Source organism: Haliotis asinina, chromosome 1 (genome assembly GCF_037392515.1).
Source record: "Haliotis asinina isolate JCU_RB_2024 chromosome 1, JCU_Hal_asi_v2, whole genome shotgun sequence".
Lineage (NCBI taxonomy): Eukaryota > Metazoa > Mollusca > Gastropoda > Lepetellida > Haliotidae > Haliotis > Haliotis asinina.
In genome coordinates, this window is record NC_090280.1 from 85,527,509 (window position 1) to 85,547,478 (window position 19,970).

General features: G+C 39.8%; 1 protein-coding gene across 1 annotated transcript in view; it reads right to left on the reverse strand.

The window, feature by feature from the left end:
• The window catches only part of LOC137298557 (protein hobbit-like), a 59,211-nt gene that overhangs the window by 31,457 nt on the left and 7,784 nt on the right, over positions 1 to 19,970 (reverse strand). Inside the window, exons 3-26 of the mRNA XM_067830860.1 lie at positions 18,226 to 18,275; positions 17,321 to 17,486; positions 16,812 to 16,930; positions 16,348 to 16,408; positions 15,919 to 16,011; positions 15,291 to 15,336; positions 14,778 to 14,840; positions 14,406 to 14,473; positions 13,279 to 13,340; positions 12,824 to 12,918; positions 11,751 to 11,815; positions 11,153 to 11,313; positions 10,360 to 10,514; positions 9,411 to 9,586; positions 8,767 to 9,034; positions 7,124 to 7,230; positions 5,649 to 5,735; positions 4,172 to 4,283; positions 2,579 to 2,699; positions 2,250 to 2,361; positions 1,856 to 1,944; positions 1,431 to 1,500; positions 561 to 662; positions 26 to 85 (exon numbers count right to left, since the gene is read on the reverse strand). Coding sequence (XP_067686961.1) covers positions 26 to 85; positions 561 to 662; positions 1,431 to 1,500; positions 1,856 to 1,944; positions 2,250 to 2,361; positions 2,579 to 2,699; positions 4,172 to 4,283; positions 5,649 to 5,735; positions 7,124 to 7,230; positions 8,767 to 9,034; positions 9,411 to 9,586; positions 10,360 to 10,514; positions 11,153 to 11,313; positions 11,751 to 11,815; positions 12,824 to 12,918; positions 13,279 to 13,340; positions 14,406 to 14,473; positions 14,778 to 14,840; positions 15,291 to 15,336; positions 15,919 to 16,011; positions 16,348 to 16,408; positions 16,812 to 16,930; positions 17,321 to 17,486; positions 18,226 to 18,275 — 2,508 coding nt within the window. The remainder of the gene's footprint in view (positions 1 to 25; positions 86 to 560; positions 663 to 1,430; positions 1,501 to 1,855; positions 1,945 to 2,249; positions 2,362 to 2,578; positions 2,700 to 4,171; positions 4,284 to 5,648; positions 5,736 to 7,123; positions 7,231 to 8,766; positions 9,035 to 9,410; positions 9,587 to 10,359; positions 10,515 to 11,152; positions 11,314 to 11,750; positions 11,816 to 12,823; positions 12,919 to 13,278; positions 13,341 to 14,405; positions 14,474 to 14,777; positions 14,841 to 15,290; positions 15,337 to 15,918; positions 16,012 to 16,347; positions 16,409 to 16,811; positions 16,931 to 17,320; positions 17,487 to 18,225; positions 18,276 to 19,970) is intronic.

Here is a 19,970-nt window from a genome sequence, read left to right on the forward strand (position 1 = left end):
CCAGTACTACAGCTTTCCTACATACCTCATAGTTGTCACCAAGTTTAACCTCAAAGGGGTCATCACAGATCTGTACACTGAACAACTGGAAAAGAGATAGTAAACATTCAGTTTCAGAATAGAAACAAAGGTTTAACCACAGAGCACCAAGTGTACCACAGTGTACCACAGAGCACTCACAACATAGTACATGTTTAAATACAACAGGCAGGACACAGCTCTTTCATTACACATTGTTCATGTACACATATCATCTTGATCACAGTCTAAGGAAAACTTAATCTAAGTTTTCTTATACTGACCTTGATCAGTAAAGGTCCAGTAAGACAAACAGGGTCCTGGGTTTTCGACAAACACAGACAACTAAAACCTTGAATCGTGGTGATGTTGATTTCACAGATTTGACACAAATACACACCTGAGTCCCGTTACTCAAAGCGATCACAGTACTAAGAAGATCCTAACTACCATACTTTAACATACACCTACCACTGACATGGCACTATGATCGTTTTGAGGAGCGGTGCCCTGATCGGAAGCTGTATACAATCATTGCTCACCTTGACTCTAATTTGAAGGTCCGGAGGGAGGGGACTGTCAACAGTGAAGGGTTTCTTCTTAATGTGGTGCACCAGCTTCAGCCATTTCACAAAGTTCACAACCTACGATGGAACAACTTCAAGGTTAGAATGCCTTTGCTTGGAAGAATTCATCTGTATCATTGGAAAAGCACATGTAGGCATCACAATGACTTTGGTTTATAAAAACCTACGGCACATCAGTACTGAAGCTTATCTGTATTCGGTTTTTGGTGTTGGTGTTTCAACTCATCCCTCATCAACATTCCAACAATATGATGGTGGTCTGTACATAATCCAGTTTGGACCAGACAATCCAGTGATCAACAGTTTGCAAATAATACTCAATAACTGGATACAATACATTTTTGTAAATCTTTACTGTTCCAGGAGAATCATTGTTAAATATTACTCGAAAGAGATTAAGGAGGCCAAAAGTATTACCATAGTAATAAGAAAACACAACTACAAAAGTAACTTATCAACAGAATAATGACAACAGAATAGTGACAGCTTTCATGATTTACATGATTCCAGAATATTCATGCAAGTGGACAATGTTTTCTTTTGACACTAATTTCAGTGAAGAATGATGACAATTTTCACGGACATACAGCTTCTTTTATTCTGTGAATTCAGATAACGACATTAGAATCTATGTCCAAATGTCACCTTAACAGAACAAATTGCGTATCCATAAAACTGTCACCATTCTTCATCAACTCAACATCTAAAATTCTCATCAAAGAACTAATGCTGGTTACTGACAATGACGGACACAGTATCTGCCACAGTCAACACAAATTGGTGCATCTTGCTGAAACATATAAGAGAAAGGGTGTGCTGTCTTACCTCCTCAAAGCAGGCAGCAAAGTTGTACTTGTAGGGAAACACAACCTCAAAACTGTTAAATGATATGCTCCTGAAACAGAAATCAAGGTTCAAATGCTCGTTGATTTCGCTCCTTCAATAACAATACTAAGTCACACTTAAACCACACTTATGAGTTTACATGCACAAATCAATTATTTTCATTTACCTTTGCAGCAGATTTTCTATCATAAATTTCTTGAGTAAAAAACGTTTTTCTTCCAAATACTCAACCTCTGTAAGTCAAGTTGTTTGTAAACTCTGTAATACACCTTACAGAGTTAAAGCATACTCATTGTTTTCATATGACTAATCTGAAATGACTTTTGTGGCAATACTGTGATCCAAGATCCATGACTTCAGCTAAGGTCAGGAGCCAGACAATCAGATGGTCATCTAGTACTTACCATGCTTTGTTTGTGGGGAGGGTGAGTTTCCGAATCCCTTGTCGGACAGCACTCAGTGTTGACGGTTGGAGAGTTTCCACTACCAGGTCCTGAAAAAACACACATGGCAAATTACTCGCCTTTTTCCTTCTTAAACACTGTTATGATGCAACTTGTTCTGAATATAAGACAACTTGTTACATGTTGTTGAGGTACATCTACTGCTGCAAAAAGCCTAAAGAGCACACACATTTTATTCATATGACCACAGTGAATCTGTCATGGCATGACTGGACCACCCATATCCACAAAAACAACAAAGAATGCTTGTCAAAGACCAAAGAATATGATTTGTTTGCTATGATGTTTTTGTAAAGATGCAGTGTGAGTTCCGTTGAGGACATGGCAGGCCTACCTTGATGGTGACTATCCGATGCTCGTCAAACTGCACAGTGAAGTTCTGTACTTCCATCAACATGTCAGGAAGAGTGGAGGTCAGCAGGATGCTGTCTGTCGTCATGGTGACACTGGAGGAAAATCATATAATTATAACATAGCCAAGGCATAAGCTCATGCTTGAGGACAAACGACATGCACACCTACCTGTTTCATCTCAACATACAATTGTGTCTCGTAGATAAATACCTTTGTTTTCGAGAGAACACCTATCTGATACATCTAGACACCTGTTTCTTCTAGACATACATTTGTGTCCTCACCAATCTGCTTCATCCGGACACCTACCTGTGTCCTCGAGACAGCTGCAGGGATAGCCTGGTCTCAGCATGTACCAGGACATTCACACAGACACTGGAAGACTTTTTAGTGGAAGACGTGGGGGGTGACAAAAGATTGTCTTCTTTTGCTGTCAAAAAACATGATGAGTCTTCAAAATCATTGTTGGAAGCTAAAAAGTAATCATTTATAGCTTGGACCTGAGTTACTCGGTAACGTGGATGTTTACTGACTACATGTCTAGCGATACTGGGAACAAAGAGTATATCATTGGGTAGTTCTTATAGAAAAAACAAAACAAAGTAAACAGTAGGTTTATACCAGGGGATATCAAAAAGTAGTGAACCTCACCAAGACAATGATATAAATGAAGCTGTTTTTGTGTTTTATTTTTCGATACATTATCTGTGAAAATCAAGCAAATTGATTTTGCTATTTTTCAGCCTCACAATCCCCTTGTTGTTTGACTTTTTATCTTGGTACCCCCCCAAAAATGCAAAATCTGCAATAAATGCATCATAAAGTTCAGGGAACAAAACATGCAAGAAACACATTGTGTGTTACATTGTGTGTTTTAGATTGGTAGAAGTCCGCTAGAATCAAACTTATATATTAAGTGCATAAAAGCAATTTGAAACTACAATTGCTTGCTAAAGTGACTCCCTCATCATGTTAATTGAAAGGGCTTGTTTTGGAGACACTTCTCACTCCCTTCCAGACGACATAATCATAGGGACATAACTGATTCTAATGTTTTTACTATTATTGCATGATGCTAAGGGTTCAATCTAAGTACTGAATCGTCACACAAGTGTCAGCTCCTAATATTTTGTAAACAGTGCCTGTTTGAATATCAGGACACAATGATTTTGTAAGATCAAAATGGGTGTGTCCTTACAAAACAGCCCCTGTCTACATCTAAATCAAGCAGTCCAAATCTGGCTGTTGATGACGGGAATTAATCCAAGGCCATTCTGAACAATACTTTAAATGATATTATCTGAGGACATGCCATTATCCAAGAGGTACCAAATAACATATCGTTTTCATTTTCTGCAATTATTTTACAAATATTATACCCCAATGTGTTGTGATTACTCATATCTTGTGATCCAAATTCCCCATATAAGTGAAACTCTATATCTGGATTTGCTAATGATCCCTTCAGAACAAAAAGGACACTTTACAAGCATTGGTCTTCAAGAATATAGTTAGGCTAAATACCTTTTGACATTCCCTCATAATGTGTTTATGATGGTTCCATTTGTCACTGAAATCTAATTTATTTACCCAACATTCTTTATTATTTTCAGTCTTTACCATTTAAACACCATTCACAGAAAGTTAAGAATTTTACCAGTTCTTGTTACTAAAACAAGCACTAAAAGATTATTGAAAGATTGTGCTCACATCTGTGCCCTGTCTAAATAGACTCTCTTGGCTATGAAGCAGTTTGTCTCTAGGCATAACATTACAAAAGAAACAACCTGATGCCCACCTCCACTGAAGTACTAGCTCCAGATAACAAGCAATAATTTCGTTGGGTAGTTACGCCACACAGTCAACCCATCTCAACACAACCCAACCAATAAGTGCACCTGCCTTTGAGTATTGCCTTCAGGTGGGTGAAGTCAAGGAGAGCTTGTTGCAGACACATATGACAGGATGTGGTCCACACCAGCCCTAGCTCCTTCAGGATGTGTACCTGGACCTCCTGAAACATGGAACAGGACACTGTACAGACACATGTGATAGGAGGCAGTCCACATCAGCCACACCAGCCCTAGCTCCTTCAGGATGTGTACCTGGATCTCCTGAAACATGGAACAGAAGGACACTGTACAGACACATGTGATAGGAGGCGGTCCACACAAGCCCTAGCTCCTTCAGGATGTGTACCTGGACCTCCTGAAACATGGAACAGAAGGACAGACACATGTGATAAGAGGCAGTCCACATCAGCCACACCAGCCCTAGCTCCTTCAGGATGTGTACCTGGACCTCCTGAAACATGGAACAGAAGGACACTGTACAGACACATGTGATAGGAGGTGGTCCACACAAGCCCTAGCTCCTTCAGGATGTGTACCTGGACCTCCTGAAACATGGAACAGAAGGACAGACACATGTGATAAGAGGCAGTCCACATCAGCCACACCAGCCCTAGCTCCTTCAGGATGTGTACCTGGACCTCCTGAAACATGGAACAGAAGGACACTGTACAGACACATGTGATAGGAGGCGGTCCACACAAGTCCTAGCTCCTTCAGGATGTGTACCTGGATCTCCTGAAACATGGAACAGAAGGACAGACACGTGTGATAAGAGGAAGTCCACACCAGCCACACCAGCCCTAGCTCCTTCAGGATGTGTACCTGGACCTCCTGAAACATGGAACAGAAGGACACTGTACAGACACGTGTGATAGGAGGCGGTCCACACCAGCCCTAGCTCCTTCAGGATGTGTACCTGGATCTCCTGAAACATGGAACAGAAGGACACTGTACAGACACATGTGATAGGAGGCGGTCCACACAAGTCCTAGCTCCTTCAGGATGTGTACCTGGATCTCCTGAAACATGGAACAGGACACTGTACAGACACGTGTGATGGGAGGTGGTCCACACCAGCCCTAGCTCCTTCAGGATGTGTACCTGGATCTCCTGAAACATGGAACTGGACACTGTACAGACACATGTGATAGGAGGTGGCCCACACAAGCCCTAGCTCCTTCATGATGCGTACCTGGATCTCCTGAAACATTTAACCAGAAAAGACTGTGGACACATGGTGAACACTGGGCTGCAGTAACACGGATACCAATTGTGTAGTGAATGAGGATGATAGGTAATGAATGAGGATGACAGTTAATTAATAAATACAGAACAAATCAACTGTTGTAAAAATAGCAGATGGAAGCTGTGTGCTAATGTAGACCATCTTTTGTCTTGAAGTATATGCATGGAATTTTGCTAAAACTGGAATGCTCATTTACTCTCACTCACTCACTCACTCAATCACACACTCACTCTACCCTCTATACTCGACACTCTATACACTACTGTGAAAGAAACACTACCTTTTCAGCAGACTTGACCTTGACTCGTATTTCCCTGATCTGAGCGGCTGGACTGGTCAACTCACAGGACCGGGTCAGTGTGTACTGCTGCAGAGTAAAACACAGGCTGAAACAACATCTACAACAGATGGGGAACAGTAACCAAGATGTCACATCCGTAGGGAATATTCTGGCACAGTAATAGAGTGATCTCCCCTTAACAGTGCTCCTTCTGGAATCTACCTTAGTGTTGTATGATGGGGTAGCCCAGTGGTTAAAGCATTTCTCATCAAGACCCCAGGGTCAATTCTCCCATCATTACAACTAAATCCATTTCTGTTGTCCAGTGTCATGATATTGCTAATCTCATTGCTAATACAAAGGTGGCTCCTTTCATAAAGCAACCACAGCCAAGGTTAACCTTAACTCCCATTCTTTAACACTGTTCTAAGGTTACCACAATGTCTTACAATAACCTTTGTGCTTTATGAAAGGAGGCCCAGGGCTTCAACCTACTCAAAAATTGCCCCTCCTTCCTGCTGAAAACAATTGCAAATGGGCCTAACAATGCCATACCAATCATCAGTGTCTCAAGGGTATACATTCCGATGGATATCCACCATATCCTGGATGCATCTACAGGTCAGTCTGATAATTTCGGCTAAGCCTCATTACAACCAAGCTTGCCAGTGTAACAAAGATAGTGCTGCAGCTGCCAAATTCACAGTGACTCAGATTTTGGGGAAATTATACAGACGAATTGATAGGTCTGAAACTTTGAAAAAAAAACATATGCAAGAGCCCCTTCTACCTCTTTCAGAGAACATCTGCATGAATTGTGTTGCCAAGTTTAACTGGTTAGATAATTTAAAAAGCAAAAAGAGAGCTGTGATTGGTTTGCTCAACTTCCCAGTGTAGACACCTGAAAAGACCGGTGAAGGGAGGTAATAAATTCCTCAGACTGAGCTGTAGATGCAACCAGGACATAGTGGAGGCTTATCGGAATGTATGCCCTGGAGATATCGAGGATGGGCATCCATTAAAGCAATGTTAGTGTTGGGGCAGTCATACCCACCAATATTGTTAACACTGATATAACACTGCAACAAACAGAAGAGGATATGCTTATCCCGTAGCAAACACCTCCTGTCATATCTGATTATCTGAGATCCATGAATTTAATTCTAGGACCAATTCCCTCTTTGCAGGCAATGTTGTTATTTGGCAGATAATAGAAACAGTGTATTTCATGGTCCAGATGTTCTGAACTCATATCATTTTGAGGACTATGTCTTTTGTGAGATCATACAACAAATGATAACTTAATATTTTTTCAAAAGTTATTTCTTTGCACCATGACTAATTAAAAAAGTTCATGAAAGTATAAGATTAGTCATAGCATCATAACTTGGCCTTCATTGCGGCTCTGTCTTATCTGTACTGATCAACATATAAAGCTACTTGTTTACAACTAGTTACCACTAGTTTCAACTTACATCGTCTTCTTGAGGCATGTAGACTATCTTGGCCCCATCCACAGCCAGTGTCGATAGAGATTGTCGATGGTCAACCGTGATGTTGTCAACTCGTAACATCAAGCACACTGAAGGAGAGGTAAACATACAGTCAGCAACCAAGAAACCATGAATATGGCCGTCAACACTAAATCATAGTAAATTCATATCATACGAAGGTGTGTTTAGAAGAGTGTCTATAGTCTGCAGTGAAAACATACCCTTGAATTTCACTTTAAACAAAAAAGGAAATTGAATAAAATGAAATTAAGATTGTGTAGCATCATAATATTACCGTGCCAACTGAATATTCAACTGAACATTTAGAATAAAAGTTGTTTAACAAACAATCAGTTTCAAATCATAATTATTGGTTTATAGAGCAAGGAGGTAAGCGCAGTAGTTCTAACAGTGAAACAAACGCATGTGCAGTAAGCGGTAAGAGTTAACGTACATGAACTCAACTTGTTCTCAATGTTTGACGTAACGTGCATACCCAATTGTAATACAAACCAATAACAGCGATTTGAAACAAGGATTCACTTTTTCTGACTTACTTGCTTGCTTAAAGAGAGATTCATCAGTACGTTTTCACAGCACACAGACTATAAATCAGCATTAAGCAATATATGACAGCAGCAGGTAAATAATGAAGTTATTTGAGTAAACCTGTGATAGATGTTATGAGTAACAGTCCATACAATCTTAACCAGTACAATGGCACCCCAACAACCAAGTCACTGAGCCTTGAGTCACTGTCTAATCTATGAAGCAATGTACTAGGATAGTTTGCTCGAGACCAGTTCTACCTCAAAAAACAAATGGCTGGTAACTAGCTGACAAATGTATCAATACCGGTAAATACAAACACACAAATGGACACATTAGGGAAATGTCACCCCCTTTTATATATACCGAGAATAAAAACATAAAGTGCCAGCCTATTTCAAAACTAAGATGTGAAGCTGTGGGAAAGTTAAGCTGAGCTAACTGGGCAGACCAATCCACAGTTAGAGAAGGTTCATCTGGTAACTGTTTTAGGGATATCATAATCATTTGTATTTACAAGTAAAGGAAATATTGTTACAGATATGATGACAATGCTTTTAAAGCAAAATAACTATTCCTGTTGTGCTTATACAAGACTATTAAATTTAGGCTTCACTTGTTAAAAGTGACACTCATGTGACCATGTAACAGTCATTTCTGATTTTCACTTTTCAAAAGAAGGTGATATTTTTGAGGAGGACAAAATGCATGTTTTCCAAAAGCGCATTCATCCTGTTGAAAGTAAAATATAATTTCCAATATGACTTTGTTTTTAAACTAAAAGTACTAAATCAGATTTTAATGATAGTTCTTTCTTTCTGACAGATTTCCTATGTGCCAACCTATATTTTCGCAAAATATACTCGCTGGCACTTAACTTTTTATTCACAGCATAGATAAAGTGCCATATTCCAACACCAGTCAATACAAACATACAAAAGAGGGCAAACTGGATAAATAATGGAAAATGCAACTAGCTGTTGTACAAGTTAAAAATGAATTCACATTATGGCTGGCAACCAGCAGAAGAATTGATCTGGTTGATAATCACCAAAAGATTACAAGTCTGCACTGACCTTTGAAATTATTGCACAGGAATATATTGAGGTCTGAAACGTCAAACTTGACAGAGACGAGGAACTGATTCAGCAAGGATGTCTTCATGTGGGTGGAGGCAAGGGGAGGAGTGGGTGGGGGAGACACAGCCTGGGGGGTGGGGACAGGTTTGATCTTGTTGAAGCTTGTTATGAGGCTCTGCAGAGAGGTCAGTGTGTTGGTGGACCACTCCAGCTGGACATTGTCCTTCATGCCCTCTATCTTTAACTCCCGGCCTAGTTTCTTCATCTGTGTACCAAACAGAGCACGCCTCAGTCACTGAAGTCAACAGTTTCCGCTGACTCAAACTTAGACAAAAACTTGTTAGAAACTGATGCAGCTAATTTTATCAATTACTTTGTCTATGACAGATAAATTATCAACTTATTCTGCTTTAATGTAAACAGCTTCTGAATGTCTGTAAAACTGTGTTGTCTCAGGATCCATAAATCCACTATTCTATCTGTACTATGGCACCTTTAAATATAGTTCTCAAAAAGGTTTAAACGCACCGGACTCTCTACTGACTAAGGGCAATCTGTCAGCCATGACAGTTTCACTATTGCCTGATCTTTGACTGTGGCACAATAGCAAGTAATATAGATATTACATTCTCAACTCTAACCTTGAGTATGAGGATACCCAGGTAGAACACCTGGTCCCAGTAATGTTTCTTCCTAGACAGGTTGTCAACCGCAACCTTCTTGTCGGCATGGCAACAGTAGATATTTTCCGTTTCCAACTCACAGGTCATGTCATGTGATTGAGTCCAGGATACATCTTCTGTCTGCTCTCCATGTCCTGTAACCATGGTCACAGCCAAGTGAATGTAAAGGCCTTTAAGAATTGGGCAGTGAAAGGGCGGTGTCAGACAAATAACAAAGACAAATTGACTATCTTCTTTACAAGAAACACTCGCGAAGGTCTGGGTTAGAACTGATCTTCAGTAACACAGAGGTAACTAACAGGATTGGGTGGTCAGGTTCGCCGACTTGGTTGACACATATCATATCCCAGTTGTGTAGATCGATACTGTTAATCACTGGATTGTCTGGTCGACACTTGCTTATTTACAGACCGCCACCATATAGCTGGAATATTGCTGAATGTGGCATAAAACTGAACTTACTCACTTTATAAGAAACAGTTACTATGCAAAACCCTGTGAAGGCCCGGGGTAGAATAGGCCTTCAGCAACCCATGCTTGCCTTAAAAGGTGACTATGCTTGTTGTAATAGATGACTAACAGGATCAGGTGGTCAGGCTCGCTGACTTGGTTGATGCATGTCATCGGTTCCCAATTGCACATATTGATGCTCATGCTGTTGACCACTGGATTGTCTGATACAGGCTCGATTATCTACAGACCGCTGACATATAGCTGAGATATTGCTGAGTGCGGTGTGAAACTAGATTAACTCACTACTATGCAAAAGCCTACAGAAATATGAACACATATCAATGAGAGGTGAAACTGTATCACTGTTGAGCCAACAGACATGATTCTGTCCCACTAGAGACAAGAAAAATGACGTGGACTTACCACTGAGTCAAAAGGTACAAGTTTGTCTCACCTTTGAGACCAGGTTTAAAGAACCAGGTGAGTTTGGACCTAGTGACGCCAAGCCTGAAGCCAGGGCAGGAGGCTGTGGAGAACATGGAGGAGAGGTCTGTCATCACAACCACGGCATTACATTTCTTCCCCAGAAACCATGACGTCAGGAACAACCTGCAATAGCCAACACCAGTCTTACTTACTTACACTTACTGGGGATCCTGTGAAGAAATAGCACCATTAGGAGTGAGTGATTACTGTTTCACACCGCTTTTAGCAATATTCAAGCAATATCACGGCAGGGGATACCAAAAATGGGCTTTACACATTGTACCCGTGTGGAAAATCGAACCCAGGTCTTCAGCGCAACGAGCAAACGCTTTAACCACAAGGCTCCTGCAACATTAGGAAAACTTCAAAGTGCAACTGCATGCTCACAATAACATCTTCGCACCTTAAACACTTGGACAGCATATATTTATTTTTGTATAAGTTTGGGTGCCCTGTCACCCACAGCTGAGCATTTGAAGGTAAACAGATTCCACTATCTATTCACAAAGCGGTAACTTGAGTGGCACTTTAGAAACTTCATGGATAACAACTTCTTTTCTTGCTTGAGTGTGATTCTAAGAAATGTTATGAGTCCTTGTGAAATAAGATCCACCTTCTACTGGCAAGTTCTTCAAAACACAAGAAGATATCCACTATTTCATTAATTAAGTTTTACTTCTTGAGGAGAATGTGTTAAGTGTTTCTTCATTTATTTTTCAGATATTTGAATTGTTTTAAAGCATCACAGAAAACTATCTCACTTTGTTGGTGACGGACGTGCAGGCCTTGGTGGTGGAGGTGGAGTTACCTCCCCCTGTGACATCTTGGACAGTACCAGGACCCAGTACTGGACCTCCTCGTGATGGTAGTGGAAGAAGCCGTTCAGGACGGAGATGTTCATGTTCACCAGGTCCCCCAGGAGCTAAACAGAGATCAACATACAGAACTGAAGGAGTCCTGCTGACACTGTCAAATAGCCATGAATACCATTACAGTGACAGTTGCTGCTTAGGGATGTGCTTAATGTGTACCTATTTCAGAGGTTTCAAATGTGGATTGAAAGAATGCATGCCAGGGAATGTGTGCCTGTCTTGGATGAGTGAATGAGTTTTATTTTCAGCCACCTTTTCCAATATTCCAGCAACGTCACAATGGGGGACACCAGAAATGGGCTTCACTGTTGAGTGGGGTCAATTACCACTGACAGAAACTTTAGGTCATCTGAATGTGGGAACTACGTTAGTGGCAAGTACAGATGAAGGCTTGACTGATCAATGAGTGGATAGTGTTTTCTTCATAGAGATAGAAGTGAGATTTTGTCCTAGAAAGATAGAATAGAATAAGAGGAATTATGCAGACCTGAGTTTTGACGTCAATCTTCTTCAAACCAGCAAACTGGTGCTGGGGGGAACTGGTATAAAAGTCTGAAAATTTAAAGAAGAAACACTGTAATTTTAGCATTAGCAAGCTACCTTTAATTACCCAAACATCCGGAACAACTAAATCAGACTTGCCAGGAGACTGAGAGCATACTGTTCTAATGAGGATATCACATGTCATGTGGCATGGTAAGCCTCACTTCACTGAGTTCAAGTTATGCCAAACTCAGTTCAAAATCTCTGGATAAATCATAGGAGATTCATAAATCCTATATCATATTCAGCATGGCTCCCCCTGCACATTCATGTCCAAGCAACTGTTTCAGAATTCAGTTATGATTCACATTCAATAAGCTTTGAAAGACAAAGGCATAATTCAAGCCTTTTCAAGACCATGTCTGCCTTGTCTAAGCTGTTGTGATTATAGAGTTAGAGTATACAGTGGAAGCTGTCTAAACCGGTACTCGTCAGGACTGAAGAAATAATTTGGTTTAGACACCATTCCAGATTGTAGAACTGACACAGTTTCCTATGACTGGAACTAAGATTATATTCACTTTTAATCACTTAATAATATTAACATGATAAGTAAAGACGTTTGTTTATGTTCCTTAAGCCTGAAGGGCAAGGGGAAGATAAACAAGCGTCAAGGGTACATCAACCCACAGCCCATGAGGGACCAGTGAACAACGTATTTATCTTACCGAACACCTCTATGTTAATTTTGAACTGTTTGAAGCATAAGTATAAATCTTTTTGTAGTAATCACTAGATTTTGCTGGCAAGAAAAACAGATTTAGAGTTATCTCAGTTCCATTGATTTGCTGGTGCTAAAAATACACACAATGGTGCATCTCACAACTAAAAACTGAGATATTATGCAGGTGTTGACATGCAGCTGTTGACAACTTGCTGGATGAGATAGCTGTCAGTTTGACAGCTTCCACTGTACTACAGTCTGTATATATTGTTCACATACACAAGGTAGAGAGGCAGTGTTGTGGTTTACTTGATGTGCCTTAAAGATACTGGTCAACAAGTGTCATGTCTTACCTTCCAGTAGAACACTGAGAGTCATGTCAGTGGCGCGCTCACGGCTCTGGTTATGGAAACCCACATGAAACAGCTTCAATGACACAGACAAGCTCCTGTAAGGTATTGGAAACACAAAAATGGAATTTGTGCTTATACGATTTTGCAAGATATGTCAGCCATTTTCAACTGAATACTTCACTGTTATATTTCAAGTACATATATTTCTTGATATATGAATAGTTTTTGGAAAATAAATGTCAAAACAAATCCAGTGATGCCTTTTAGCAGCCGTGAACTTTAAAAAAGTGAGAGAATCATTTGTGAAGAACCTTTACATGAAACAACTATACTAGTTTACTGATAAATATTCAAAGAAAATTCACATGAGTTTTCGTTTCAAGACATTTGTTTGTTTCTAAAAGTGAAAGAATTATATGTATAGAACTTTGTAAGAAAAGATATGTAAAGTTTACCTTTGCTTCTTTTCCCTGACAATCTTCACATCAAGTTCTGTGAAGTCTATACCAACTTCTTGCTGAAACATCATTGAACATTTCATTAGCCAAACTGGACTGAAAACAAACCACAAACTTGAAAAATATATCAGTTAGTTGCCACTGATAATGGTACATCATATGTTCCAAATACAATGTTATTTAGTCTTTAAACTACAAGTGTATCAGGGTGTGACTCTTTGAGGGACATTCAGAAGCTGGTATGATGCACAGGAGCCATTTCAGTGGATCGACTTGATAACTTAAGGTTCTTGAGAGGCATTTAGAAGTCTGTATTCTAATATACAACAAAATGTTATGGACCCGTGAAGGTCCCGGGGTAGAATAGGCCTTCAGCAACCCATGCTTGCCATAAAAGGTGACTATGCTTGTCGTAAGAGGCAACTAACGGGATCGGGTGGTCAGACTAGCTGACTTGGTTGACACATGTCATCGGTTCCCCATTGCCCAGATCGATGCTCATGTTGTTGATCACTGGATTGTCTGGTCCAGACTCAATTATTTACAGACCGTCGCCATATAGCTGGAATATTGCTAAGTGCGACGTAAAACTAAACTCACTCACTCACTCACTCAACAAAATGTTATGGATGTCAACTTCTTCTTTGTTGTTTACACAACATTTCTGGGATAGGCCAGAAACATAGTGTAAACAATAAAGAGGACTTTGATGTCCATAAGATTTTGTTATATATGATAGACAACTTCTTTATTGTAATGAGTGAGTGAGTGAGTGAGTGAGTGAGTTTGGTTTTACGGTACTTTTTTAGCATTATTCCAGCGATATCACGGCGGAGGACATGAGAAAATGGGCTTCACACATTGTACCGATGTGGGGAATCAAACCCGGGTTTTCAGTGTGACAAGCGAACGCTTTAACCACTAGGCTACCACACCGCTACCCTTTATTGTAATGAATGCGACACTACTGTGTAGATGCTGTTATCAAGCAAGTAATACACAACATTACAGATAAGGGGATAATACAGAACACAAATACCCTTCATATATAATCTCCTTCTCCTGTTTATCAGGATGTAGTGGAGCAGAGTATCAAGTTTTTCCTGACATATCCCTTGACTTACCACACTCGAATATTTCTGGAAGTCAATTGGCTTTGGCTGTTCCTCCACGTTTTCTGTTTCAGCTGGTGCTGAAAATACAATGCCTTTACAATGGTGTATCTCACAACTGAGGAACCCCACTCTAAAATACCCCTTAAATATGGGAGGTCACTGTAAAAAAATTGAACATTTATTAACAGAAACATCTCACTGATAGGAGGTGTTCTCTGTAAAGTGGCATTTACTGAAAGACTGATTTAGATTATTCCCAAGAGTTGTGTCATTCTGCAGATGAAATACTGTCAGTGAAATAGTCATCACATCAAGTAACAACCACATTTTTAAGGTGATAATCAACCACCAAAAGGTCTGTATGTGTCCTGCTTCACTGACCTATCTGTGCATCTGCTGGAGCGGCCATGTTGGACTCTATGCTCTGCAGGCTGGTCAGAAATCCTGGGGACGAAATACATATATCACACAGGGCAAAGTATGAGGAAAGTTTTGGCCCACTATCATAGAGGAATCTAAGAATCAAACAAAGTTTTTTTATCCACAGAATATATGTAAATGACCATGCTGAGTGTTAGATCGGTCCATTTTCAACTGACCACCTCTAAAGTTCCAAGCACTTATTAACAAACACAGGGCAATATCAAGACCTGGTATGCCTAAAACTGCTTAGGTAATACATCTTTGAAGAGTGTTCAACATCTTTAACATGATCAGTTTACTAACTGAGCAAAACTTTCTTCTTGGGTCACACACTTGACAATAGTTATATCAATCATTAAAGGAAGCTTCAGAAATAAGCCATTTTGAAAAAGCTGATCAGAAAAAAGTATCTATGTTATCTTGAAAGCTGTACAAGTTTGTCAGCTGGAGACGACGTGGGAGCTAACTCACCTTCTGTTATCATCATCTGCGGTTTGGATACCAGTACACGCAGAATCTGAAACATGTTACAAACATGATCATACATGTAGGACTCCTCAGCAGCTAGGGCTTGAATGTTAAACAGACCAAAACAACTGATAGAATGAAAACCAGAAATTCATAATCTTTTAATTTGTCTGAGAAGACAAATGTTAGAAAGTAAACCGCAGTAACGACAGGAGTTTTGTACATATTTTATGTGCACAGCAGTGTTATCTAATATTTTTAGAGGTATTCAAAATAGAAGAAAGAGATAATAACTCCCTTTGACTCTAGCAGAAGTGAATGTATGTGTACTTTAGTCTTCATTCAAAGTGTAACGGTCAACCTGAGATGTTAATAAAGTTTCAACCCCATTGGATCAAGTCAAGATGTCAACAATGAAGAATTGGATTTCTTGGATTTATTCATATTTATATGAACAAAAGAATTAATGGTTGGCATAAGCTGTTGCTACGGGGATGACAATCAATGACTCATCACAAAAGTCATATATTTAACCTGTGGATGGGATGTTTTTCAAAAGTGAAAACCATATTTTTTACTTACAAAGGCTTTATATTTTGTCAGAGAAAAACAAACATATCTCCTAGCTCACCTTCAATTTACGAGGGTCTTCCTTATTAGCTTTGATCTCCGTAAAGAGTGAAACAGACACCTCCCAGAGGCACGACGGGGCTGAAGAAGGTTCCTAAAACACACCTCAATATCATGTTTGAGGAAACTAAAGCGGCCTTCACATGGCTAACTAAAATTTGATAACACATGTTGTTAATATCTTAGAAGTTGTCAAACTTGAATTTTCACATGTCAAACACATGTTGTCAGACTTTCATGCCATTTGAACGCCATATCTCTATCGGTGCATCACATGCCAATTTTGTTGACTGCCATTGGTTGTTTCTCAACAACACGAGTTTGACAACCCTTCAAACATCAAACAAAAACTCAATCTTTTGGATGTACATAATTTAGATTTTTGTTATTACCATGGAAACCAATTAGTGATCTAAAGTTTTGAACTTACCTCTTCCACACTTCGATGAGCTTTACATGTGATCCCATTCAAATTCAAGGAAACAAGACAGCTGGAAACAAGTTATTCCATCTTTTACAATATTTTATCATCAAGGCAGAAAAATTCTTCCATAACAGAAAAACCATGATCATAAAAAACAAGAACTGGTACTTTAATGAGTTGATATCAGTTTAATATCGTAAAACACATCCTTGATGAAACAAACAACTAATACATCCACTGAAAAGTGTTCAGATTAAGGAATTTTCAAGAAGTTGTTTTTCGTTATGAACAATTTGCATGATGCAGTTTGATGAAACCACTAGAGTTTGACCCTACGCTGCTTTTAGCACTACTCCAGCAATATCACTACTTGGGACACCAGAAATAAGCCTATGGGGTGTACCCATTACAGAAAAACTGCCAAATGTGTACAAGTTACATAAAGTGAGTGGATCAAAATCTAAGAGTACCAGTCGTTTTCCACGCAGAGGTCTGCTGCAATCTCCTGGCCTGTGATGTGTATCAGGTAGTCTGGGACCATCGTCTTGAGCAGCAACACCGTCAGGTTCTGTACACGGACACCTAGAAACTGAAACATTGCTCAAGTTCAAGCAGTGATGTTCTGATGTTGTCAGATACATGGTACTTACTTACTATTTTACTTACTTACATATTCACATAAAATTTCCAAGCATCGTACTGGGATACAAACAACTGACAATCTGATTCAATGTCAACGCCCTGTCCACATGACCAAAGCACCTGATATTGCACCCACAACCTGTGTGAGAAGCACCTGTCTAATATGACAGCCACAAATTACCTGTGCAAGGGCAAGCACCTGTGTCATGAGTGTCCAAGCTTCCAATACTGCGGCCACAACTTACCTGTGTCCAAGCTTCCAATACTGCATCCACAACTTACCTGTGCCAGAACTAGCACCTATGTCCAAGCTTCTAATGCTGCAGCCACAACATACCTGTGCAAGCGCAAGAACTTGTGTCATGTCCCTGTGCCTCTGTGTCTGTGGATCTGCCTGTCTTTGTGTCTGCCTGCCTGGCGTCTGTCTGCCCTTGTTATCTCCATTGTCTCTCCCAACATCAGCTTGAACTCGGACATCTTGGATACACACCACAACCGGCTTCCTAATAACCATGGTCAGGAATTAAACAGAATTCAACAGATCATTCAGTTAAATTTGTCTCTTGCACCTACCCTTGTGACATAAACACCACAAACATTTGTTTCAAGACTGTTTGCTTGTTCTAAAAAGAACACAGGAAAATTCAAAGAAAATATTCAGATTTAACTGTTTTCACCATAAATCTCATTCAACTTGACTTAAACAGATCTCAAATCTAACGGCAGTTTTATTATTGAGGGGCATCTATATTAACAGGATACACTGTGAACCATTTCAAACACAACCGGAATGGAGTACAGTGTAAGGACTTCCTTCCTGTTGTCTTTGTACTTAACACATCATTACCAGTCAACATGGCATTCGTAAGTCTTCTGACTTCAATAAGTTAATACTACTAATAATAAACAAGTGTGACATTTTGAATGAGTGAGTGACTGTGTTTATTTTTACGCCTCGTTTAGCAATATTCCAGCAATATCATGGCTGTGGACACCAGAAATGGGCTTTGCTCCTTGTACCCAAGTGGGGAATCGAATCCGATTCTTCAGCTTGATGAGCAAATGCTTTAACCACTATTCCCAAAGTAGATCTACACCAGCATAACAGTGAGCACAGACTGATGGTTAAAGCATTCTCTTACAACACCAAGTCCATTAATTGCCATTTAAAATTATCAAAGCAGCAAGCAAGCTTTATCTTTCTTGATATAGACACAATCTGTTCAACATTCCATCACTTACTTCACTTCAGGATTTAAAAAGCAGCTAGATAGCCATATTCGATCAAGTTCCTGTAAATGAAGAAACATACTACATAAATAGCTTTTATACAAACAGTTGTGTAGTAGTAGACAGAGTCATATTTACAGTATTCATAGATGCCTAGATACTGTTAGATATACAGGGTACCTTGTCACTGCCAGAAATACACAGTACCTCAATACTGCTAGATATACAGGGTACCTTGATACTGCTAGATATACAGGGTACCTTGATACTGCTGGATATACAGGGTACCTTGATACTGCTGGATATACAGGGTACCTTGATACTGCCAGAAATACACAGTACCTCAATACTGCTAGATATACAGGGTACCTTGATACTGTTAGATATACAGGGTACCTTAATACTGCTGGATATACAGGGTACCTTGATACTGCTAGATATACAGGGTACCTTGATACTGCTGGATATACAGGGTACCTTGATAATGCTGGATATACAGGGTACCTTGATACTGCTATATATACAAGGTACCTTGATACTGCTAGATATACAGGGCACCTTGATACTGCTGCATATGTAGGGTACCTTGATACTGCTATATATAAAGGGTACTTTGATACTGCTAGATAAACAGGGTACCTTGAAGCTGCATATATCGGGTATCTTGATACTGCTAGATATACAGGGTACCTTGAAGCTGCATATATCGGGTATCTTGATACTGCTAGATATACAGGGTACCTTGATACTGCTGGATATACAGGGTACCTTGATACTGCCAGAAATACACAGTACCTCAATACTGCTAGATATACAGGGTACCTTGATACTGCTGCATATGTAGGGTACTTTGATACTGCTAGATATACAGGGTACTTTGATACTGCTGGATATACAGCGTACCTTGATACTGCTAGATATACAGGGTACCTTGATACTGCCAGAAATACACAGTACCTCAATACTGCTGGATATACAGGGTACCTTGATACTGCTAGATATACAGGGTACCTTGATACTGCTGGATATACAGGGTACCTTGATACTGCTTGATATACAGGGTACCTTGATACTGCTGGATATACAGGGTACCTTGATAATGCTGGATATACAGGGTACCTTGATACTGCTGGATATACAGGGTACCTTGATACTGCTAGATATACAGGGTACCTTGATACTGCTGCATATGTAGGGTACCTTGATACTGCTGGATATACAGGGTACCTTGTGACTGCCAGAAATACACAGTACCTCAATACTGCTAGATATACAGGGTACTTTGATACTGCTAGATATACAGGGTACCTTGATACTGCTGGATATACAGGGTACCTTGATACTGCTGGATATACAGGGTACCTTGATACTGCCAGAAATACACAGTACCTCAATACTGCTAGATATACAGGGTACTTTGATACTGCTAGATATACAGGGTACCTTGATACTGCTGGATATACAGGGTACCTTGATACTGCCAGAAATACACAGTACCTCAATACTGCTAGATATACAGGGTACCTTGATACTGCTGCATATGTAGGGTACTTTGATACTGCTAGATATACAGGGTACCTTGATACTGCTTGATATACAGGGTACCTTGATAGTGCTAGATATACAGGGTACCTTGATACTGCTGGATATACAGGGTACCTTGATACTGCTTGATATACAGGGTACCTTGATACTGCTGGATATACAGGGTACCTTGATAATGCTGGATATACAGGGTACCTTGATACTGCTATATA